General features: G+C 53.4%; 5 protein-coding genes, 1 non-coding gene and 1 pseudogene across 7 annotated transcripts; 3 read left to right on the top strand and 4 right to left on the bottom strand.

Annotated features, from left to right (window-relative positions):
* Positions 1–644: 644 nt before the first annotated feature.
* Positions 645–816, top strand: LOC112878398 (annotated as a pseudogene).
* A 91-nt stretch (positions 817–907) lies between these two features.
* On the bottom strand, positions 908–2,137 carry LOC112875679. Its single transcript, XM_025939616.1, has one exon. It carries the CDS (start codon positions 2,027–2,029, stop codon positions 1,049–1,051), a length of 981 nt encoding a protein of 326 aa, XP_025795401.1. The 5' UTR covers positions 2,030–2,137; the 3' UTR covers positions 908–1,048.
* Positions 2,138–2,662: 525 nt separating this feature from the next.
* TRNAG-GCC lies at positions 2,663–2,733 on the bottom strand. Its single transcript has one exon. It is a non-coding gene; the product is annotated as a tRNA-Gly (tRNA).
* Positions 2,734–4,538: 1,805 nt separating this feature from the next.
* Positions 4,539–9,081, top strand: LOC112874440 (protein NRT1/ PTR FAMILY 5.2-like). The gene is made up of 3 exons (XM_025937757.1): positions 4,539–4,969; positions 5,099–5,316; positions 7,286–9,081. Exons 1-3 carry the CDS (start codon positions 4,825–4,827, stop codon positions 8,723–8,725), a joined length of 1,803 nt encoding a protein of 600 aa, XP_025793542.1. The 5' UTR covers positions 4,539–4,824; the 3' UTR covers positions 8,726–9,081.
* Positions 9,082–11,601: 2,520 nt separating this feature from the next.
* On the top strand, positions 11,602–15,488 carry LOC112873738 (protein unc-13 homolog). Its single transcript, XM_025936778.1, has 5 exons — positions 11,602–12,308; positions 12,425–13,333; positions 13,416–13,877; positions 13,973–14,159; positions 14,299–15,488. The coding sequence occupies exons 1-5, from the start codon at positions 11,712–11,714 to the stop codon at positions 15,285–15,287; spliced, it is 3,144 nt and encodes a 1,047-aa protein (XP_025792563.1). The 5' UTR covers positions 11,602–11,711; the 3' UTR covers positions 15,288–15,488.
* Positions 15,489–15,730: 242 nt separating this feature from the next.
* Positions 15,731–17,484, bottom strand: LOC112873740 (histone H3.v1-like). 2 transcript variants are annotated; one of them, XM_025936779.1, is made up of 4 exons: positions 17,305–17,484; positions 17,105–17,196; positions 16,021–17,014; positions 15,731–15,926 (listed from the first exon to the last, which is right to left on the bottom strand). In XM_025936779.1, the coding sequence occupies exons 1-4, from the start codon at positions 17,395–17,397 to the stop codon at positions 15,906–15,908; spliced, it is 1,200 nt and encodes a 399-aa protein (XP_025792564.1). In that variant the 5' UTR covers positions 17,398–17,484; the 3' UTR covers positions 15,731–15,905. The 2 variants fall into 2 exon arrangements, with proteins under 2 accessions (XP_025792564.1, XP_025792565.1); XM_025936780.1 differs by having other exon boundaries at positions 15,731–15,936.
* Positions 17,485–17,875: 391 nt separating this feature from the next.
* On the bottom strand, positions 17,876–22,049 carry LOC112877859. Its single transcript, XM_025942233.1, has 3 exons — positions 21,825–22,049; positions 21,250–21,655; positions 17,876–18,532 (listed from the first exon to the last, which is right to left on the bottom strand). The coding sequence occupies exons 2-3, from the start codon at positions 21,516–21,518 to the stop codon at positions 18,475–18,477; spliced, it is 327 nt and encodes a 108-aa protein (XP_025798018.1). The 5' UTR covers positions 21,519–21,655; positions 21,825–22,049; the 3' UTR covers positions 17,876–18,474.
* Between the last annotated feature and the right edge of the window lie 348 nt (positions 22,050–22,397).

Here is a 22,397-nt window from a genome sequence, read left to right on the forward strand (position 1 = left end):
GATAGTCCAAGCGGAAGAGAGAGGAGGTAAAAAAAAAAAGATAGGGTACCTATCTCGCAGAACACATGTGGGTCGATTCACGTCACGATGCACCGTGTCGCCGAGGTCCACCACGTCAAAGCGATCTTCTCTCATCTCAGCAAGAACGACAGGTGTAACTCAGCCTAGGTAGGAGCAATAAGAAAAAATTATAGAGTGGGTTCCTGCTTTTCCATCTCTCTCTCATCCATGTGAAGCAGTCGATGTTAGCCACATGCTCCTTTTGCATCACCTCGAGCACCTATGCTCGACATATATGGGCCTGTTTGTTTATATACTATGATAAGATTGACACACTTTTACAAGTCATGACAACTGGGAACTAGTTTGCTACAATGGAACCTTGCCACAACTGTGATTAGAACCAACAGATGCTCAAGCTGATCAAACTTTACTAACCATGAGCGTGGCAAATTATGACAAGCTATGACTTCAAACAAACATCCCCATAAACCTTGAACTTCACCTGCGTGGCTGTGTCCCAACTAGAACCAGCTGCCAGCAGCGCAGAGCGCCATTGAGCGTTTAGTCCCACATCGCCTAGCCAGAGGCGAGGGAGGTGGGAGGTGAGCTACATAAGCTGACCCAGAGCACCTTGGAAAAGCATACCTTTCTCGAACCTTTGGCTAAGATTTATCGGTTCTTATCAGTTTAATGTTTGATATATAGGCTATGTGCCTATTTCGATATTAAATTTATTTTTATGGGGTAGAACACACAACAGTGGCTTGCCATTGGGCACGGCTGGCAGGGCCTGGCGCACCCCGACCAAAACTAACTGAAATGTTTTGCCTCTGACCTGGCTATAATGGAGGCTTAAAGCAGATTTTCAATTTGTTATCTGCTCTATTTTTATCTCGCCGGTACAAACCGAAATTTGTATCAATGACTCCAGTTTAGCCGCAGAAAGATCAGTATCAAGTCATCACCACAAACTCAGGAAAGCAAAGTTTAACAAAATTTACATGTACAAGTGCACAACTCATCCTGCTCCCCAGGATTTTCCTCGCTAGCTATCATCGCCTTTGAGCTTCCTGACCTTGTCGAGGAATGCTTGCCGGCCGGGGAAGGGGTTGGCGCCCTGGCCGTCTTTCCCTGCCGCCCTCTTCTCGTCGAGCACCCCACCGGCGCGTGTGCCCCGACCCAGCCCCAAAATTTCATTCTTGGCCGTCCTAATCTGAGCCTTCCTCGGCGAGGAGACCGGAACGCCGGTGTCCTGCACGCCGGCATTCACACCGAGCATCTCCATCTTGGCCGTCCTCACCTGGTCCTCCCTCCTCATCCGCATCCGTTCCCTCCGCTCATCCCGCTTTCCCCTGGCGCCGTCCGGGTCAGCGCCGACGTCGAACAGGGAGCCTTTGGCGCCGCAGTTGTTGTCGTTGCCTCTGCTTCTGCTTCTGCTTCTGCTTCTGCTGGTGCTGGTGCTTTGCTTCCGGGCTCCCTTTCTTGGGATGCGACCGCCGTAGGAGGTGCCGATAAGGCGGAGGTCGAGGCGGCTCCATCCCTCCTCGTCGGAGAGGTCCCACCCGAAGCGCTCGGCCATCTCCTGGAGCGGCCCGTCGCCGTCGTCGTAGTCGAAGTCGTAGTCGGCGTCGCCGCGGAGGAAGCGGTGCGCGTGCTCCCACTCGACGCGGTCGACGTAGACGGGGTCGTCGAGGACGTCGCGTGCGAGGCCCGCCCAGGGCGCGGTGTCCCCATAGTCGAGCTCCGCCGCGACCCAGCGCAGGTACGGCGGCGGCAGCGTGCCCAGCATCTGGCCCTTGTACTTTCCGAACTCGATCACGCGGTCCCTCGCCGGGCGCGAGGACGGCGCGGGCGGCGGCGTGGTGGGGACCGCCCTGAGCGGCCGGAGGAGCCTGGCGCGGCACGGGCGGCGGCGGCCGTGGGAGGTGAGGGGAGGGATGCGGACGAGGTGAGGCGCCGTCCCGGCCGTGGGTCTCGGCGGTGCCGGAGAGGAAAGGCAGGTTCCTGCGGCGGTGAAGCCGAGCATTGTGTGCGGCGGCGGCGGCGCCGGGCGAGCGAGGATTTTCTGGTGGGGAACGGCCGCCGCATTTGCGCTCGCGGCGGGTGAAATTATCCGCACAGAGGCTGTGAATTACCGGAAAACTGGGCCGTACAGCCCCTATTTGGAGGCCGTAAAAGTCTTATAGGCATGCACACAGCGGTCCAGGGATAACGCAGTAAAGACCATCAAATCCGACCCACGGAAGTGGCCCACGCTGACAAGTGAGTCCGGTCCGGCGGATTGCTTTGCTCGCGTCAAAACTGAATGCCACAGCCCACAGCCCATTTCTCAGAGCTCCTGGGGGCTCTCATTTCGAGCCGCGTAGGGGTGGGGGTGGGGGGAGGGACGGCAAGGGAAAGAAAAACGCCTCAGGGAAGCTGTCGGACGGATGGGCAGTCGGAAGTCAGTTGGAGCTCGTGCGTGATTCATGGGCTGGGAATGGCAGCGTGTGCTGGCAGCCTCAATCTCCTGCTTGCGTTGGAGGCCCGACAGGACGAAAAGAGCTACGCATCGTGCGAGCTTTTGCCTTTTGTGTGCGCTCTTGACGAATTTGGTGGTCGGAGATCGATGAAAGGCTGTGCCGTGGAAGACCAGAAAAAGGATAAAAAAATAAGACGTTGCACCAGCCGGGAATCGAACCCGGGTCTGTACCGTGGCAGGGTACTATTCTACCACTAGACCACTGGTGCTGTTATGGACGGCTTGTTGCACAAAGGGTCACTGAAGGTGACCAGTACTCAGTAGATGTTCAGACCAGGCACCGCATGACAGCAAGGTGACGAGATAACCATCCATTTCGCAGCTGAGCTTACGAAGCAGATCGGTCGCCGTTAGCTTAGCTGCGCCTGTTGTCTTCTTCCTCCGCAGCTCGCAGGTCACAACTGCAGCGGCTTCAGTGATGCAACTAGGGCGGCTTCCCTTGTCGCCACATGGTTCAGAAGTCAGGCGCTGCGCCATCATCTAGAGCCCAACGAAAAAAGCAGCCAGGGAGCCAGTGCAGATCAGAACAGGCAGCCAAACAAGGGAAATAGAAAGAAGGGGTACATGTCCTCATCAGGTTCGGCACCCTTTCGAGTTCGGTCGTGTGAACACGGGCCGATGCTTCGAAAGGTCACTGCCATGTAGGATAGGAATTAGTTTCGCTCCAGCTGCGGCTGCCTACTTGGTCTGATGACATTGCAGCTTCAGGGTTCAGAGTTATTCAGACATGCATCTCTCTGCCGATCGATCTACCGGCAGCCGGGCTAGTTCGTTGGGTGCCATTATATGCTGGTGGTTGATGCATGCCAGGAAATAAAACGAAAAGGACCACGACCAACCATAACTTAGCAGCCGCAGCCGTGATGCATGCTCACGGAATGTCGTCTCCCTTGTTCCAGCGCGCCAAGACAGAGTTGTTCTGTCTTCTTAGATATATTAGCACATGCATGCTACTATGTGGCAGTTATCATATTCATAGGAATATTCATAGGTATGTAGCAGTTGTTCCAGTGCGGCATGGCGTCTGCATCGGCTACGTACAACCCAACCCAACCCAACCCTGTAGATTCTCGGCGTCCGGCATCGCTGGCTCGATCGCCGCGGGTCTCGGCCGTGGGCAACTTGGCGATGCCGGCGAGCTTAGCATCAGTGGCGGCGACGACCGCCGGCGAGACACCATGAGCCAGCCAGGTACAAGTCTTGCAGACGGCGACGGTGCCGCGCGTGCGCGTACGTGTTCCTCGGCGAGATTCGCGTAGTTTTCCGCGGCGTGGGTGCTTGACGATCTCCCTCGTGCACCGGCGTCCCTGCCACCCACGGGCCATGGCCGGACGCACGCGCCGGCGCCTTTCCTCTCCGCGCCGGACAAACAGACCGACCCGAGGCTGCCTGATTCCCTCGCCCTAGACCAGCCACGCTTCGGTTAGCTCCGATCTGATCGAAGTGTGGGCGTGTGGCACAACATCACCCATCAACGTAGGAGTATGCAGTATTATATCCTCTCCTTTTTTTTCTTGCCTGGAATACAGAGTACACACGCAACGCACTAGTGCCAGCACTTTGTCTCTACATTGTCTTGCATAGGTAACTATCTTAGTCGTTTGGATTTGGGGGCTGTTTGGATGCCTGCCTAACACGCCACGCCACGCCACACATTTCGCGCCACATGTGTGGCCGCCAAATCGGCCGCCGCACCTTAGGCACGATGTGGCGCCTAAGGCAGGCATCCAAACAACCCCTTGGTGCCAGCAAGGGGAGGAGACATCGATCGAGCTACTGCCTACTGATGGGTTTCATCCTTATCCTGCCGATCGCAAGTACCGTAGATCGATGCTGACGCAGGCATGAGGTAGCAGCAGGCTTGGAGGTGGCCAACTCCAACCACAGCAGTCCTGGCCTCCTGTGCAGTGGGCACTCATCTCTCTTCAATTCCCACCAGACACCATTCACCAGTCAGTAGCCTTGGTTCGACTTGGACACTTGCCTCGCTGATATCGTGCCGCACCGCGACGACTCGCGAGGCCGTGTCCGCGTCGGGCCGTGAGACTGGTCCAGAGGGGCACTGTCGTGCCGCAGAGCAGTCGCGGACTCGCGGTGGCGACCGTGGTGGGGGCGGCTGGGCAAGAGCGACGGGCAGTGATGGCCGCCTAATGGGGCGCGGCGTCTATAAATGAAGGTCCCCGCCGGGAGCAGCCGGTCGAGCAGCTACCGCGCTGGGCGTCAAGGCCGGAGCCGAGTGACACCGTGGGAGAGTGACCGTCACCGTCGGCCCCCGAGCAGGAGCAGCTAGCTAGCTACCGATGGCCGCCGGGAGCCCGGCCATGGAGAACGGCGACCTGCGGGGAGCGGCGGAGGAGTACGCGCAGGACGGGTCCGTGGACCTGCGCGGCAACCCCGTGCTCCGCTCCAAGCGCGGCGGCTGGACGGCCTGCTCCTTCATCGTCGGTGCGTGCTAAGCCGCAGACATCCCCCCCCCCCCCCCCCCGTTTGTCTTCGATCGAGTAGTTTCCGCGACGCGCCGGAGGCTGATGAGCACGATGGTGTGCCTGTTGTGAATTCCTGATGGGTGGGCAGTGTACGAGCTGTTCGAGCGGATGGCGTACTACGGGATCGCGTCCAACCTGATCATCTACCTGACTGACAAGCTCCACCAGGGCACCGTGGAGGCCTCCAACAACGTCACCAACTGGTCCGGCACCGTCTTCCTCACGCCGCTGCTCGGCGCCTACGTCGCCGACGCGTACCTCGGCAGGTACTGGACCTTCGTCGTCGGCTCCGCCATATACTTCATGGTACGTACGAGTTAAGCAGCACTCCTGCTGCTCCTGATGATTAGCTCATTACTAATTTTTCAGACAAGCATACACGTATCGTGTGTTGGAACAGAGTTTTGAGTGAGCAGAAGAACAGATAGCTAATCATGGTCACGGCACGCGTGCCTGGTCACCGAACTCTGTGTTCTTTGCATAGAAAAATGTCAAAAACAGAACAGATTCAAAGTACACAGAAATATAGGGACTTAAACTTCATAGTAGTAACCAAACAGAGCTATCAACAGATGGATCGACAATGCTATCTCCTTGTTTCCTCATCCAACAGCTACTAGGATAGGAATGTAGCGCCGTAGATCTTGACTGGTATGGTAATGCCGTATGCCGTATAGATTCCGGTCGGCCAGACCTGAACTTGTTTTGTCCTTTCCTGGGTTCAGATCAGATGAGCCTTAGCTTGGACGTATGGTCGTCACGTTCCAAGCAAATCTATCCTTGTATCCTTCTCGACTCCTGCATGATTGCATGGACCCACCTAGTTTGCTACCCTAAAGCGTAGATACCATCTATAGCATTTGACTGGTGATGACCGCCCATTTCCTGATAAGTTCAGTGATCAACGGAGCACGGTGCAAGTGTAACCCTACTTCACTAGTAAACTCATCTTTGATTCAACTGCTGTTAGAGAGTATGCAGACACTTCCACGGACGGTGTGTCCTGCTTTGCAGCTACAGTGATTCAGTGCTGCTGCAGATGGGGCTTGCCTTTCCTTAGTTACTTGGACGTTGGACTAAACCAGTGTTAGGACCCCTTTGGCAGGCTCCACGAGCGGCTCCAAAACCGGCTCCAGTGCTTCACCATCGGCTCCACCTTTAGAGACCTGGAAAAGACACTCTCTGGAGCACTTTGGGGGAGGCGGAGCCAGAAAACATAGCTCCGTCTGGCTCCACCTCACCCTTTGCCAACCCTACCCCAAGCCGGAGCGCATGGCTGGGGCAGGGCAAAGGCGGCCGGAGGTGGCCGGGGCGGAGGCGGAGGCAGCCGGGGTGCGAGGGAGGCCGCGGGAGTGGCGTGGGCAACAAGGGGGAATGGGAGAAAGAGAGAACGTGAGAAAAATTGAAGAAAAAAAAGAAAAACAACGGTATTTTGGACATTTCATCCTTTTAGACAATATGAAAAAGTCGTTTGCCAAACGTTTTTTCAAAACAGTTTCAGCTTCACCAGAGATGCCGCTCCACTGGAGGAGTAGCACCTAGAGCTGTTTCCATTTTTGAAGGAGCGAGAGCCCTAAGAAACACGGTACGGTGCAGCAACCGTCGTGCAGGGCAGGACACTCCTGAGAGTGTGAAATGTTAAGCTGTTCTCGTCTCCAGAGTCAACGCACGAGCGACCGTGCCCGCCTCTTGTCACGTCAGCACTTGCTTTTCTGAATTGCAGTGGCAGCATCGGTAGCGTCAGGGTCGTTTGGAATTTTCGTAGTATGTAGTGAGATCTGCCAAGATGGAGGAGAACGCGAGGCCACCATCAGGAGGGTAGTTATCTTGTAGTGCACTGACGAGGGAGGTTTGCAAATAGCTATCAACTTAAGTCCAACCTAGATTCCTTTGAGTTGAATCATTGGGTACCAATGAATTCATGACAAGGACTGCATTTCCCTAAAATCAGGCGAGGATTGTCTGGCCCCATTTAATAGAGAAAATTCCCTATGTAGCATCAAAAAAACTTGTATTATTCTTTCCCTGTGTTACGGCGGGACTGTCTGGCTAGTTACTTGTGTAGCATATACTAGGTATAATTTCGTATTCAAATAAATCACACCGGAAATAGAATTTCCCATGTGCTTAAAAGCTACAAATAAGCAACAAAAAACCATCTTCCAATTTTTTCTTTTAACTTTCTTACCTGAAATCATCACCCACTGGCACTGCTAGCGTCACTATTGCGATCAAGGAGTACTAGTAACTAAAGTGATGGGACAATGCAATGCAGGGGATGGTGTTGCTGGTGCTGTCGGTGTCCCTGCCGGCGCTGAAACCGCCGCCGTGCCACGCCGGCGTCTGCCCGAAGGCCTCGGCCCTGCAGCTCGGGGTCTACTTCGGCGGGCTGTACATCGTGGCCTTCGGCAACGGCGGCACCAAGCCCAACATCTCCACCATCGGCGCCGACCAGTTCGACGAGTTCGACCCGCGGGAGAAGATGCACAAGCTCTCCTTCTTCAACTGGTGGATGTTCACCATCTTCCTCGGCATCCTCTTCTCCTCCACCGTCCTCGTCTACCTCCAGGACAACGTCAGCTGGTCCGTCGGGTACGGCATCCCCACGCTGGGCCTCCTCGTTTCCATCGCCGTCTTCCTCGCCGGCACCAAGCTGTACCGCCACAGGGTGCCGCAGGGCAGCCCGTTCACGAGCATGGGCAGGGTGATCGCCGCCGCGCTCTTCAAGTGGAACGTCCCCGTCCCGACCGACGCCAAGGAGCTGCACGAGCTGGACCTCGAGGTGTACACGAGGAAGCGCAAGTTCCGGATGGACTCGACCAACTCCATGAGGTTCCTGAACAAGGCCGCCGTAAAGGACAACGATGGAGGCGGCTCGCCGGCGAGGTGGAGCCTGTGCACGGTGACGCAGGTGGAGGAGACGAAGAGAATCATCAATCTGGTGCCGCTCCTCGTGACAATGTTCGTGCCGTGCACGCTGATCGCGCAGACCAACACCCTGTTCGTGAAGCAGGGCGCGACCATGAACCGGCACATGGGGCCGCACTTCCAGATCCCGCCGGCGAGCCTCGGCGCGTTCGTCACGCTGACCATGCTCGTCGCCGTCGTGGTGTACGACCGGGTCTTCGTCGGGGCCGTGCGGCGGTACACCAAGAACCCGCGAGGGATCACCATCCTGAAGCGGATGGGCATCGGCATGTTCCTGCAGGTGGTGACGATGGGCATCGCGTCGGCGACCGAGAGCCGGAGGCTGGCGTACGCGCGGAGCCACGGCCTGGACAAGACCGGCGGCGAGCTCGGGCTCACCATCTTCGTGCTGCTCCCGCAGTTCGTGCTGATGGGCCTGGCCGACGCGTTCCTGGTGGTGGGCAAGATCGAGTTCTTCTACGACCAGGCGCCGGAGAGCATGAAGAGCCTGGGCACGGCCATGTCGCTGACGGCGTACGGCATCGGCAACATCCTCAGCAGCTTCCTGCTGTCCACCGTGACGCGCATCACGCGCGAGCGGGGGAACGCCTGGGTCACCAACAACCTCAACGCCTCCAACCTCGACTACTACTACGGCTTCCTCACCGTGCTCGGCGGCATCAACTTCCTGGCCTTCCTCGCGCTCAGCGGCGTGTACAGGTACAAGGCCGAGTCCACCGAGACGATCGACATTGTCATGGGCCTCGAGGCCGAGAAAGCCAAGCTCCAGGCGGAGCCATTGGGTTGATGACAGAGACCGTATGAAGCAGGGAGAAGGGCCGCCGCCATGATGCGATCCGTCGTGCCCGTGTATAGTATAGCACTCCCAAAGCATACAACTTTGCGGCTCCACTATTCCACTGTCGTGAAAAAAGATCACAGGATTTCCACAAGTAGTTTTCGTAGACCGCATGAAAAAATCAGGAAAAAGTTGTGTGCAAAAAACATGTCTGACAACAAAGTGGAGTAACACATATACAGTGATGTACTACTGAACATACCAGGCAAAAGCAAAGTGTGCATGTTTGGTTGGCTTCCATGCATCAAGGCTCCAAAGAATATAGAAATATTTTCAGTGGGATACAGAGTAGTCTCACGAAGGAATCCATGACACTTTTTCTGAATATGACGCCGGTGGTCGGCCTTTTTGACAGTTGAATAGGTTGATTTTTTGACGTGACGGTTGATCCCTTATCGATCAATGCGGCGCACAAATCTGTGATGGGATCCTCCAAAGTCTCCTGCAGCTGTTATCTGCAGCGAAGGGACACAAGTGGCACTCTGACAAAGCAAGCAAGAAGTTTCTGTAGTCGACAGCACTGGACATCAAGTGGAGTGGCCAAGTCAGTCGTCAAAATGAACAGGCAGCGCCCCTCTGCACTAGCATTGTAAGCAGGCTGCCAGTGAAGACAATCACAGCCTTGGCAAGTAGCTCGAGTCGTCTTCAGAAATTTTTGGTGAGCCTGAGAGGCAACTGTGTAATTGGACTCCGTGGAGATTAGGCAGGAATACATCGACAAGGTCATGATGTTACAGGCACTAGACAAGTCATGCCCGGTTGCTCCATCAAATATTCGACCTTTCCTGTTGCGAAGATGCCCTGATAATTCAAGTGATTTTGAGCTCACAGAAAATGGCGTGGTATTACTAGCTTATAAATCCACTCCATTCAGACAACTTTTTTCCTTGAAGACGGAGGGGAGCTGCGTATTTTTATGTTAGGAGAAAAAAAACTTTGTGTATAGGACTATGCAGCTTCGGTATTACCACTCTTGAAAAAACCACAGGATTTCCACAAAATAGTGTTTGTATGGCGGATGCAAGAAAATATCTGTTAAAAAGAGGAGTTACATCCACAATAATAGGACACTGCTGTACTGCCACTGAAAATAGTAAAGGGCAAAACAAATACATATTAGTCTCACAAAGGTTTTATCCTTCACAGTGTTCACACAGTAGAGATCTTATCCGTGGCTTTTTGACCAACTGAATGGGTTGATTGGTTACATGACGGTGTCGTCATACATGTACCTCATCAGCGTGGCGCACAACTCAGTGACACTTCCTCCGACCCTCCAAAGCCTTCTGCAGTTGTCATCTGCAGACTACAGCTAGCGGACTCGATTGATACTTTGGCAGGCTACTCATCATTCAGTGAATCGTCAATGGATAGGTACCAGTACTGAAAGTAGATCGGTGAAGAGTGAAGATATAATCGCAGACTCTCGCAGTCTGCAGAGACTTTTGGTGAGCAGGCGTGTGTTTCGTGTAGGTGGACTGAAGAATGTACTGAAAGGGAAACAGGGAGAAGATCGTCGATGCACAAGGATAAAAGACCTCTGCGTTTGCTTTCCAAAGTCCAAACTGGCGAAGCCGGCTCTTTGGCTCTTTGTCTTTGCCACCACCCAACGTCCGGTTGATCCATCAAGATTCCGTGTTAATACTTGTTGGCAGTAAAAATCTACTCCATGACAGCGAAGCTCTATCAATGATATCACCTTTGCAATTAATGGATGAGAGCTACTTCTGAAAGCTCAGATGGAAGATAACAATCCAAGCAATGAGCAACGATCCATGAACCAAAGGAACAGTCCATACGAAAACCCAGCCGCGTGTGATAACTACAACTGAATCGAGGTAGGATTGCTGAGGTGGCAGACAGAAGACCTCGTTGTCAGTATCCCCGAAGAGATTACATGCATGACAAAACCAAGAACGTCGTGATCACTGGGGCACCTCATTTTCATCAGTTGAGTACACTAGGTCCCATAGAAGAGATAGGGAAACGTGCTAATCGAACGTGATTACTGATTAGTATGCTGACGGTTTTGTGTTGGCCGTTCTTTGGAGTTTGGCCTGAACATTAATGGATTCATGCTGGCGTCAGTCGACAGTGTTTTGGTTCTTCTAGACTGAGAAGTGAGTTGGTTCACTGGGAGTCAGACTGAGATGCCTAGCTAGTTCAATGCATCCGTCAGTCTCACATAGGGAGTCACCTGTCAGCGACATTCATCCAGACTGTTGAATGGTATGCTGTATCAGCACTACATTGCTGACTGCTGACCGCCGAGAGGTTCTACTTCTTTGATTAACTTTTGACGCATCATTACCTCAACAAGTAATTAGTGGAAATGCTAGAAGATAAGAGCATGCACAAAAGCAATTTGCCATGTACATCGTATGCGGCCTCAGCTCAGTGAAAAGGGATAAGATTCATAAGAAAAATCACTTTTATTTACCTCTTTTTTCTTTTCTTTTTCTCAGGAGAGGAGTCAGTGAATCACCTGTCGTGTCTTTTACCTGCTGCCTGCTGGTTCGATGACGAGAAGAAAACTCGGTCGAAGGAGCTGAATCCAAGCCACTTCGTAGAAAACCTGATTGTTAGAGCCCATTAGCCCAAAACAGACCAAACAGATGGACTGGGCTGCAGCCTGCAGGTGGTGGACCGTGCTTACCGTTCTTGGACGGCCTTTTTCTGCTGGGCTGTCCTGCCGATAAAAGCCCATACGACTCCGTCCCAAGTAACGACCCGCGCACCCAGCTGCCATGCTCGCCTGGAACGGCGGCGCGGCGAGCGGCCACGGCCATATGCCAGCCGCCCGCGAGATCGGGGGCCCGGGCACCCCCTCCCCCGCGCGCGGTCTCCGCGCCTCCCCCTTTCTGGCGTGCCCCCGCCTCTCCCTGGGGCCGAGAGAGCCAGCAGCCGCTGCGGCTCGATCGGCGGGGAAGAGGACATGGGGCGCCTCCAGCACCACCACCGCTCCCGGTCCGCCTCGTCCTTGGCGCGTTCCTCGGAAACCACCACCACCGAGCTCGACGCGCGCATCCTAGGCTCCACCGCTGCAGCCTCCGTCGCCGCCGCGGAAGCCGTCGAGTGCCCCTTCGGAGGCGTCGATGGCCTCTCCCGCGCCGAGCTCCGGGAGGCCGCGTACGAGGTGTTCTTCATGTCGTGCCGCGCGGCCGGGGGCAGGGGAGGAGGGCTGAATTATTACCCGGCGGGTGGCGACAGCGGAGGGGACTGGTCGCCGACGATCGGGGCCGGGCCGAGGGGCGGGACGGGCATGAATGTCGTCAGCAGCAGGGTCAAGCGGGCGCTGGGGCTCAAGGCGCGGCGGGCGTCGCAGCCCACCACCGTGCGGAGCAGCATGAGCGCGTCGTCCGCCCCGGGGTCGCCCGGCTGGATGCGCGCGGTGCGAGACCAGGCGCCGGGGTCGCCCGGGAAGCCGAGGCGGCCGATGACCTCGGCGGAGATCATGCGGCAGCAGATGCGGGTCGCGGATCAGAGCGACGCCCGCCTGCGGAAGACGCTCATGCGCACCCTCATCGGCCAGGTCCGTCCACACTGACGCATGATTCAGGCACCCCCATTGATGCGCGCGTCGCTTTAGAATTTAGATGCATCGCATCTGGATGGACGCTTAGAGTTGATGACGGGTTAAGGTTGCAGGTGGGGAAGAAGGCCGAGACGATCATCCTGCCGCTTGAGCTTCTCCGGCAGCTGAAGCTCGCCGACTTCACCGACAGCGGTGAGCACCACCAGTGGCAGCGCCGGCAGCTCAAGCTCCTGGAGGAGGGCCTCATCCTCCACCCGTCCCTCCCCCTAGACCGCCTCAACGCCCCCGTCCTCCGGTTCCGGGAGATCATGCAGGCCGCCGACGTCCGCGCCATCGACACCGGCAAGGCCTCGGACACCATGCGCGCCCTCTGCGACGCCGTGCTCGCCCTCGCCTGGCGCTCCGCTCCCGGCACTGGCCCCCCGGGCGAGGCGTGCCACTGGGCCGATGGCTACCCTCTGAACGTGCTCCTCTACGTCTCGCTGCTCCAGGCCATCTTTGACCTCAAGGAGGCGACCATTGTACTCGACGAGGTGGATGAGCTCCTCGAGCTCATGACGAGGACGTGGACGACACTTGGCATAGACAAGATGCTGCACAACGTGTGCTTCGCTTGGGTTTTCTTCCAGCAGTACGTGGCCACGGGGCAGATCGAGGCGGACCTCGCCGGCGCCGCGCTCACAATGCTCTCGGACGTGGCAACCGACGCCAAGCAGGAGAGCCATGAGACGATGTATGCCCGGGTGCTCTCCAGCGTTCTCGGGGCGATACGCGACTGGTCGGAGAAACAACTGCTTGACTACCATGAGAGGTTGGGGAAGGGCATGATTGGCACCGGCGTTGGTGCCATGGAGAATGCCTTGTCGTTGGCCCTTACCACGAGCAAAATCATCGCAGAGAGTGTGCCGGGCATGGGCACCACTTTTGCGGACTCCGAGCATGATGGCGGCGGCATAGGAGGCTTTGCCGGCGACCGTGTCGATTACTACGTGAGGTGCTCCATGAGAAGTGCCTTCACCAAGGTGAGCGGCATACGTGGCCACAATTCCAATTTCAATCCTGCGCCTAAACGTTGAGAATTGCTCTGATTTGATGCAACCACAGGTGCTAGAGAACGAGCTTGGGCAAGGAAACAGCATGATCATCAACCGTGATGACGAGCCCGGCGAGATCCTGGCGCGGCTCGCCAAGGACACCGAGCAGCTTGCGCTGTCCGAGCGAGACAGCTTCAGCCCCGTGCTGAAGCGGTGGCACCCGTTCCCGGGAGCGGCTGCCGTGGTCACCCTCCACAGCTGCTACGGCGTCGTGCTGAAGCAGTACCTTGCCAAGGCCACCTGCCTGACCAACGAGCTCGTGCACGTGCTGCATGCGGCGGGCAGGCTCGAGAAGGCCCTGGTGCAGATGATGGTGGAGGATGTGGCGGACAGCGATGACGGCGGCAAGTCTGTGGTGAGGGAGGTGGTCCCTTACGACGTCGAGGCCCTCGTGCTGCGGTTCCTCAGGACTTGGATCGAAGAGAAGCTCAGGATTGCCAGGGAGTGCCTCCTACGAGCCAAAGACACCGAGGTCTGCCAAATTTCTCCATGTTCCTTTTTTCTTCCCGAAAGACAAATTTCTCCATGTCCAATGTTATCAGTCTGACACGAGAGCTGCCATTGTAGAGCTGGATACCGAAGTCCAAAGGAGAGCCATATGCGCGATCTACGGTGGAGCTGATGAAGCTGGCCAAGGCGACCGTCGATGAATTTTTCGGCATCCCAGTGACTGCGAGGGGCGGCATGGTTCAGGACCTCGCCGACGGCCTGGATGCGATCTTTCAGGAGTACATCTCCTTCCTCGCGTCTTGCGGTACGGCGGCGATCACGACATGCACAGAATCACACGCGTGATGCTGCCTCTGCAGATGTTTGCCATCGTTTCATATGCTTTTATAGTTTTATTTACCACTGTGATGTTGACATTCCTTTGTGTTTGGTTCAACAATCAGGCACCAAGCAGAGCTACCTCCCGTCGTTGCCGCCGCTGACGAGGTGCAACCAGGACTCCAAGATCATCAGGCTCTGGAGGAGGGCGGCGTCGCCGTGCCGAGCCACCGGGACGAGCCCGCGGGGCGGCGTGTACCCCGGCCAGAACGCGTCCTTCTCCGGCGGCAACAACCCACGCCCGTCCACCAGCCGCGGCACGCAGCGCCTATACATCCGGCTCAACACCCTCCACTACCTGCTCAGCCACATCCACGCGCTCGACAAGTCGCTCTCCTTCTTCTCGCACGGCAGATGCAGCTCGCCGACGTCCTCCGCCGCCAGCCGCCACCTCGCGCAGTCCACCCATTTCGAGCACTCCCGCGCCGCGGCTCAGTCGGCGATCGTCCGTGTCGCCGAGGTCGCCGCGTACCGCCTCATCTTCCTGGACTCGCACCACTCGTTCTACGGCGGCCTCTACGTCGGCGCCGTCGCGGACGCCCGCATCCGCCCCGCGCTCCGCACGCTGAAGCAGAACCTGTCGTTTCTCGTCTCCATCCTCGTCGACCGCGCGCAGCCGGTGGCCGTTCGGGAGGTGATGAAGGCCTCGTTCCAGGCATTCCTGATGGTCCTGCTCGCCGGCGGCAGCGAGAGGAGCTTCACGACGGAGGACCACGCCATCATCGAGGAGGACTTCCGGAGTCTGAAGCGAGCCTTCTGCACGCGTGGCGAGGGCCTGGTGGCCGAAGAGGTGGTAGAGGGCGAGGCCCTGGCAGCAGAAGGCGTCGTCGCGCTCATGGGGCAGACGGCGGAGCAGCTCGTGGATGAGTTCGGCATCGCGGCGTACGAGACCACCGGGGCGGTCTCCGACAGGCAGCAGCTACCGATGCCGCCGACGACCAGGCAGTGGAGCCGCACGGACCCAAACACCATCCTGCGCGTGCTGTGCCACCGCGACGACGAGGTCGCCAGCCATTTCCTGAAGCGCACGTTCCAGCTTCCCAAGAGGCGGTAACTGCTGACCAGGCTCGCCGGATCTTTCCATACTTGCAGCCAGGGCGTGTGTGTTGCAGACATCATTTTGCATATGACATGGGGTGTGTGTGTATTACAAGTATTTGAAAACAAATATGCTTAAATCATTTTCAGCTTGTAGTTTTCATTGCAGGAGTGAAGATCGAGGGAAGAATTTGTCTGAAATTTGGGAAATGAAGTGATTTCGGTATTACAGATGCTGGTACATAATATCCAAGTAGAAAAATAGGTCCCTAAATTATCAACCCAGACAACAAATGTAACTCTCCTTACATGTTACTGTGAGTCTGTGACTGCAAGAAGAGACGGGGAGAACAAAAAAAAGGCAGTTCACATGGGGCATAGTTCAGAAAGGGGGAACAGGGGCAACTGCAACTCGTCATATTGACAGAAGTCAGAATAATGTTGAAGTAATACATCATATTGACAGTGCCACAAAAACACCATGCTAAAATATGGATGACAATGTAATGTTTACAACATATGAAAGAATAGACAGACCACAGAAATGTAACTGGATTCACAATCTCTCGCACTCTCATACTCTGTATGACTCAACCGATTTTGGCACTCTTTCCCCTCCTAGCGGGAGGTGTCATTAGCAATTCACCGTTTCATCCTGCAAAATTCTGCAGATGTTTACCATCAGAAGATAATACTTTTAGCAAGCATGAAGTACATCAACAGTCAGATTGCTGAGATTCTAAGCTCACCTGGCCAAATCTGGTTCTGGTCCTCATAAACCCCCCTCTTGTCACCGGATCAGCCCCCTTGGCACTGCAGTTCCAGTAAGCCCCCACCGTCCCCAGGATCGGCATGTCATCTGGGCTCGGGCTCGGGGACCTCGACCTCCTCGGCGACGACTTGGCTGATGATATCTTGATGTCCTCCACGGTCAGGGCCCCAAGGATCGGACGATCCTCCCGGCTGATCGGCGAGTAGGACCGGACCGAGTTGCTCTCAGGTGTCCCCGAGGAACCGAGCCATGTGGAGAGGCTGGCGTCCACGGAGGCCTCCTGCTTGCTCGGCGTGCTGGGGGTGTAGCTGTAGTCCGAGAACGCCGGTCTCTCATCCTTCTTCTTGGTCGCCACCGCTGGCTCGGCGAGGAGGTCCATCCTGTTCTCCTGCCCAAGCGCGACGTTCTCCTTGTCCGAGGACTTGGGCGCGGCGGCAACGCTGGGCTTGGCTTCCTTCCACTGGGTGAGGTTCTCTACCGAGTTGAGCACCGCGGGGGCCTCCGACGCGGCCGCGCCGGTCGCTGCTACCTGGCCGCCGCTATCCTTGGGCGTCTTGCGGATCGGGAGCAGGAACAGCGACTCGCACGCCTCCTCCTCGCTACGCCCAATGCTGAGGAGACCGTGCTCCTCTCCTTCGTCGTCGATCGCGCACTCATCGAGCCCGTCCTCTTCTTCCTCATCCTCGTCATCGTCTTCGAATTCGTCGTACTCTTCCTCCTCGGCGTCCTCGTACTCGCTATCGTTGTCGCTGTCGGCGCAGTTGCTGTACCTGTGGTTCAAGGGGAAGGCCTCGGACTTGGCGCACTCCGGCGTCAGCATCCAGTCCTTCTCCCTGCTAGAGCCATCCTCCTCCGGATCGGCTCCCTCGCCGTCCTCCTCCGGGATCGCGACCGCCTCGAAGGTAGTGACGTTGGGATCGAATGTCACCTTCTTCTTCACGACGGCCAAGCACATGTCATCCGTTGAGTCCCTGAACAAACACAGAACATCACATGAGACGAATCCCACCAACGGGGACAGCTCATCTCGTAGATCGAAATTGCAGCCATCCACCACGAACCTCAGCTCGAGCAGCGTCGCCAGGAGCGGCGCGGCGGCCGAGACGACCTCCCCATCCAAATCAACCTTCTTCGGCGTAACCCGCGGGGCGGCCTGATCCCCGTCGCACAGAGAACAGACTCGATCAGATGAACCGATCCAACTCTAAAATTCGAACGAACAACACGGGGAACAAAACACGAAGCGGATCGAGTCAGTTACCCGGGCGCGGCCGTTGGGGGACTGTGCCGGCGACCGCTTGCGGCGGCGGCGGCGCTCCTTGGCCCCCCCGAAGCAGCCAAGGAAGCAGCCCATCGGGTTCCGCGGCGACGGCGAGATGCGGCAGAGTGGGAGGGGAGCGGGGCACCGATGATGACTAGTGATGATGAGGCGGCATGTTCATTTGGGGGAGCGGAACGGGAAGGGGATGAAGCCGTTCGGAGAAAAAGGAGAAGCGCCGCGAGTGGTAACGGTCAAGTTGACCCAGCTGGCAAGTGACCGTTGGACGGACGGAACTCGTGTTGCGGAGCCTCGTGGGGGCCTCCACCAGGAGGGAATCCGAGGGTCGCCAAGAAAACGGGCTGCGTCACATGGGCCGACCTATGTGGCCCATGGTCATACGTGGACCACCAAAACACAGCTCAACCCATTTCTGAGAGCTGGGCTGGCGATTCGTCTAGCAATTTTCACTTCTTCGGTCGTCGTTACAGGCTTACTTACAGCTCCAATTTCTCAGAAGTCAGAAAGAAAGCGTTTGTTTCCAAGTACAGGAGTACATACATAGCGGCATAAATTAGATGCAAAGAAGGAAATTCCATTGATTACTTTGTTAAGAAGAATACACTTTTTAACAGCAGTCTAGCCATTCCTGTAAATAGAATAACAGATGTTGACGGAAAATATCCAAAAGGGAACATCCCATGTTAATACATCAAACACTATTGACAAAAATCGATCTCAATCATGCATAAGAATTAGTAGTGTCTGATTCTAATAGCATTTGCATTATCATATAAATCATTACTCGGCCAAAAACTCAGGATGATGTGGGATCCAAAAATAAACCAAAGAAAGGCATCCTTTCCTGGCTTCTTTTCTCCTGTCTAACTATTGTAACCAGTGATCATTTCTAGGACTTTGATGTAACTCCAAGTTAAGGCCAGCTAAATGTCCAACAGATCCAACTGCTGCTTATCCACCAGCTTGGTCATCATTGCAAAATGCACTTCCTTGCGTTGAGAAGGGCAGACAGAGTCTGTTTGAACGAACTTATGTATGCATGACTGTCACTGTTAGGGCCAAGCCGAAGACAGTAATATTGAGATACAGCTCTTTATACACATTATAGAATCCACCTGTGCAAGATGCCCCAGAGATTTAGTTCTGCGGTATTTACATGATTGAGCATATGCAAGTATCCATATATTCGTCATCAGAGTCGCTTGAGTCACTGCAATTGTAAAAGATGTAGTTAGAGTAAGAGATTAACAAAAATGTATAGAAGTAGTAAGCTTCACTAGGTATTTCTCTTGAATTACCATCATGAATAAGACCTGAGCCACTTCAAGAATAGCACGAAGGTTTTTAGATGCAGGAGCATTAATCAAATACAGTATATGGTTTAACTAGAAGGCGTAAAAGTATCCTCAGAAAATATAGTGGTGGACAGAAGCGCCACTAGAGATACTAGTTTATTGCATTACAGCATGACTAGTAATAACAAAGAACTCAATGAATCTCAACATTTACTAAGACAATAAAAGACTCCGCTAGTGTAACCAAAGTCGTAGCTGTTAACGTAGCTGGTTCCCAGTAACTAAAGAGTGCGATAAATGGGATATCATAAACATGTGAAACAAATATCTTGAGAAAAAATTCATATAAAAATGATAACAAGTTCAAACTGCAATAGGACCTGAGAAAATGCTACTCGCCTCATTATTGCCCCAGAAAGCTACAAGGGGTGATAATGGATCATGGCCCTAGTGCTCCCCCTTCACAATCCAACTTGGCCTTTAATTTTTTTAGCTCAAAATTGTAAAATATTACAGCCCGGCACTTTTAGGGCCCAGCCCTTAGATTATGTAGGCTAAAATTTGAGGCCCTTTACCACCCCTCTACAAGCCTACAAACTGCATTTGCTTAAAACCCACAAAGATCAGTTACTAATTTAACACTATAGAAGAAAATGTTCAGTTGGTTACGTTTAGCATGCATGTTCGTAGCACCAAATCTCTGAGATCAAGCCAACAAAAGAATCCTCCTCATTCCTCAAGTAGCATGAAATTGACATGTTATTGCCGTATCTAACCAAAATCTACTCTGCTCATCTTTGGAGAAAAGACTATGCCCTACAATTGCAAGGTAGCTGAAAATTTGACGTGTTCCTATGTGGATCAAATAGGAACATCAAAATGGAGGGTCATATTGACTGTCCTGTGAACTGCAGTTTCATGTCATCTGCACTCTCGAGGAGTTACTGGTCTGGGTCCAAACAATCAGATTATTGGATAAATAAACCTAATTGGACAACTAGTGATGAGCTCCGATCTCCACAAAATCCTTCCTGGCTAGTGGAATATGAACTTTTGGTTATAGTATGGTCAAACCCATAAAAGATTTGCCCATGTAATCATATTCCTTTTCTCCACTGGACCGCCAGAATAGACTGGGAATCAGAATTTGGATGGCCATGTGATCGTATCTAGTTCCAGCTAGCTGCTAGATATACTAAGACAGTTTTAACCACCATTTCATCAATGCAAACTAAAACTTTGAATCCCATGAAAAGCGCTAGACATAGGCATAAAAAATCATTGAACATTTCCACTCCAATGCATGAGCAGCAACAAAGTCTTCTTGGGGTGCAGCACAGGTTTTGTAATGTACATACTCCACATGTGATCAGTTGACTGTATAAATATTAAATGACGCAAATCAGAAACTGAGCATTAGCTGTCTTAGATCTTTTTTCCTTTGGAGAACTCATTGCCTTAACTCCTAAGTACTCAAACTTCATTTATTAATTGACAAAAAAGAGTATGAATTCAACAATCAACTGCTGATTAACATGGGGCAGCTCACATGCATAATTAATAAATGTTCAGAAAATCACAAAGTTCAATTCATCTAGACTGTCTAATTAAACGAAGTGACTGAAATTATTAAATCCCATTGCTGATAATCTGACTAGATACCCTGAGATAGCACAATATTCATATTATAACACTTGCATACATTTAATTGCTGAAGCCTATTTTGCAAAAAAAAATATATGAATGAACACCAATACATAAACTGAACTCCACAATAATACCAGCAAGTAACTTTTTTGTGCTTGTAATGCAGCAAAAGAGTATACCCAAAGCAAAGGCAATTTTTTTTATCTCATTACTGTCAGTGAGGCATTAGAAATGCAGTAGAGTTCAAAGCTCCCTTCTCCCAACGTTATTTCATTTGCAGTTAGTAACATTCAAATGAAGACGCTTAGATGTGCCTACAATCAGTTGTAGTTAGTTTACGGATGCTTAACGCAATCCTTTTACATCTGCTTGCATTAATTAACAGCAGAGACCATGCCTTCAGACATCAGTAACAAACTTGGCCTAAACTGTATTAGGCAAGAAATTCATGTTTAGAACATGTTCTGTACCCTGATAACGACAAACCACAGCATAGGCAGGTCTCCAAGTTACTTCAGGAAAAGCTAACCACAGGCATTGAACCAATTTACTTGAATTAGATGATTGAAAAGCTCCCAAGCCCAATCATTCAGTTAGCCTTGCTGAGAATGGTAGACAATGACATCCCTAATACAAATCCATGTTCTAATGTCATATCCTGCCAGACAACATATCGTCCAATAACTGAAACCACTTCAAGTTGAAGTTGCAGCTACAGGCAAATAATTGGACCCCTTTCCTGCTATATAGACAATACTCCTAACAAATGCTACTGTGGGACACTTAAAACTATCTGGATCTCCATTTGTGCAAATTAATGTTACCTCCTAAACAAGCAGAAGTTATGCGAAAGTCATCTAACTCAATAGTACGCCATGAAATCAAAGGAGTTTTACTATCCAACACATCATCTAATATAATTGCACCAATAAATTGAGAAAGCATGTACATAAAATGTAAGTGGGGATGCCTCTTGCCGACGTACCTAGGTTGGAACTCCAAGACCTCGGTGAGCTTCTTGCCATGCCTATCCTTCCACTGCACACGCCGGTTGGACGCCTTGCGGCCCTTCCGCGCCATGCCGCCGGGCGGCCGCTGCCGCGGCAGAAGCGCCTTGCGCTCGCCGGCAGCGGCGTCGTCCTTGGAGCCGGCGCCCACGACCGACGCAGACCGTGAAACCGCCGCCGGAGAGGAAGGGGCCGAGTTCTTACCGCTGCCGTTGCACGACGCGCTCCTGAGGATGCGGCGATCCATCGCCGGGTAGCATCAACTAGGAGCCTGATTCATTCGATTCACTTTCTGCGGCTCGCGCCCGAATCTTCTCAAAATGGCAACTAGGATTCGATGCGAATATGGCAGGTTAAAATCTGAGCCGGATCTTGAGGTCGACGCTGCTCATTAATTTCAAAAGGTCCAATTCAATTTCACAGAAGGGAGAAACAGCGACAATAAATCAATCCAGAATGAAGGGAAAATTCCAGAAATTCGGCGTGCAAGTGAAAACGAACACGAGCCGAATCTAACCGCACGATCGGTGATAAGCTCGGAGAGTAAACTAACCGAATTCGGTGCAAAATCGGAGGGGGCAGGGGATTTCCGGATCGAAGGAGGTGGATTCGGAGCCAAACGCGATGCAAGATTGCGGGGATTTTGAGATGTTCGATTCGGTTGGGTTGGAGAATTGGTGGGGAGGAATCGCGGGGCGAAGCGAATCAGGCGAGCGCGTTAGGGAGGGGACGCGCGGCGCGGGCAACGCCTTGGCCCTTTGGGGGGTTGGGGGGGGGGGGGGGGTGGCGATGGCCGATGGCGATGCCTAACCCGCGCGCCTGTAGCTTCTCTCCCGTTCCTCGTCATCCTTATCTTAGGTTTATTTAACCACACATCGGTACTCAAAAAGATTTGGATTACGTTTCACTAATTCTTGAGTTCCAAATGAAAGGAGAGCCTATATTTTACCATGCGGAGCAGACAAGTTTCGTATGGAGCAGCGTCAAAACATGCGTGACCGTTTCAAATTATAGATTGATTTGATATTTCTATTTGCATATTTTTACTATATACCTAGTTATATATATATTACGTTTAGATATATATTAAAAATTAAAATAATATATAATTTGAAATGGAGAAAAG

The sequence above is a fragment of the Panicum hallii genome, chromosome 9 (assembly GCF_002211085.1).
Source record: "Panicum hallii strain FIL2 chromosome 9, PHallii_v3.1, whole genome shotgun sequence".
NCBI classification, from domain to species: Eukaryota; Viridiplantae; Streptophyta; class Magnoliopsida; order Poales; family Poaceae; genus Panicum; species Panicum hallii.

Coding starts and splice junctions, on each gene's coding strand:
- LOC112874440 (XM_025937757.1), top strand. CDS start 4,825: ATGGCCGCCGGGAGCCCGGCCATGGAGAACGGCGACCTGCGGGGAGCG. Junction 4,970..5,098: donor GGCCTGCTCCTTCATCGTCG/GTGCGTGCTAAG, acceptor ATGGGTGGGCAG/TGTACGAGCTGTTCGAGCGG. Junction 5,317..7,285: donor GCTCCGCCATATACTTCATG/GTACGTACGAGT, acceptor AATGCAATGCAG/GGGATGGTGTTGCTGGTGCT.
- LOC112875679 (XM_025939616.1), bottom strand. CDS start 2,029: ATGCTCGGCTTCACCGCCGCAGGAACCTGCCTTTCCTCTCCGGCACCG.
- LOC112877859 (XM_025942233.1), bottom strand. CDS start 21,518: ATGGATCGCCGCATCCTCAGGAGCGCGTCGTGCAACGGCAGCGGTAAG. Junction 18,533..21,249: donor GTCTTGGAGTTCCAACCTAG/GTACGTCGGCAA, acceptor TTACAATTGCAG/TGACTCAAGCGACTCTGATG.
- LOC112873740 (XM_025936779.1), bottom strand. CDS start 17,397: ATGGGCTGCTTCCTTGGCTGCTTCGGGGGGGCCAAGGAGCGCCGCCGC. Junction 17,197..17,304: donor CCCCCAACGGCCGCGCCCGG/GTAACTGACTCG, acceptor GACGGGGATCAG/GCCGCCCCGCGGGTTACGCC. Junction 17,015..17,104: donor GCGACGCTGCTCGAGCTGAG/GTTCGTGGTGGA, acceptor GTGTTTGTTCAG/GGACTCAACGGATGACATGT.
- LOC112873738 (XM_025936778.1), top strand. CDS start 11,712: ATGGGGCGCCTCCAGCACCACCACCGCTCCCGGTCCGCCTCGTCCTTG. Junction 12,309..12,424: donor TGCGCACCCTCATCGGCCAG/GTCCGTCCACAC, acceptor TTAAGGTTGCAG/GTGGGGAAGAAGGCCGAGAC. Junction 13,878..13,972: donor TACGAGCCAAAGACACCGAG/GTCTGCCAAATT, acceptor CTGCCATTGTAG/AGCTGGATACCGAAGTCCAA.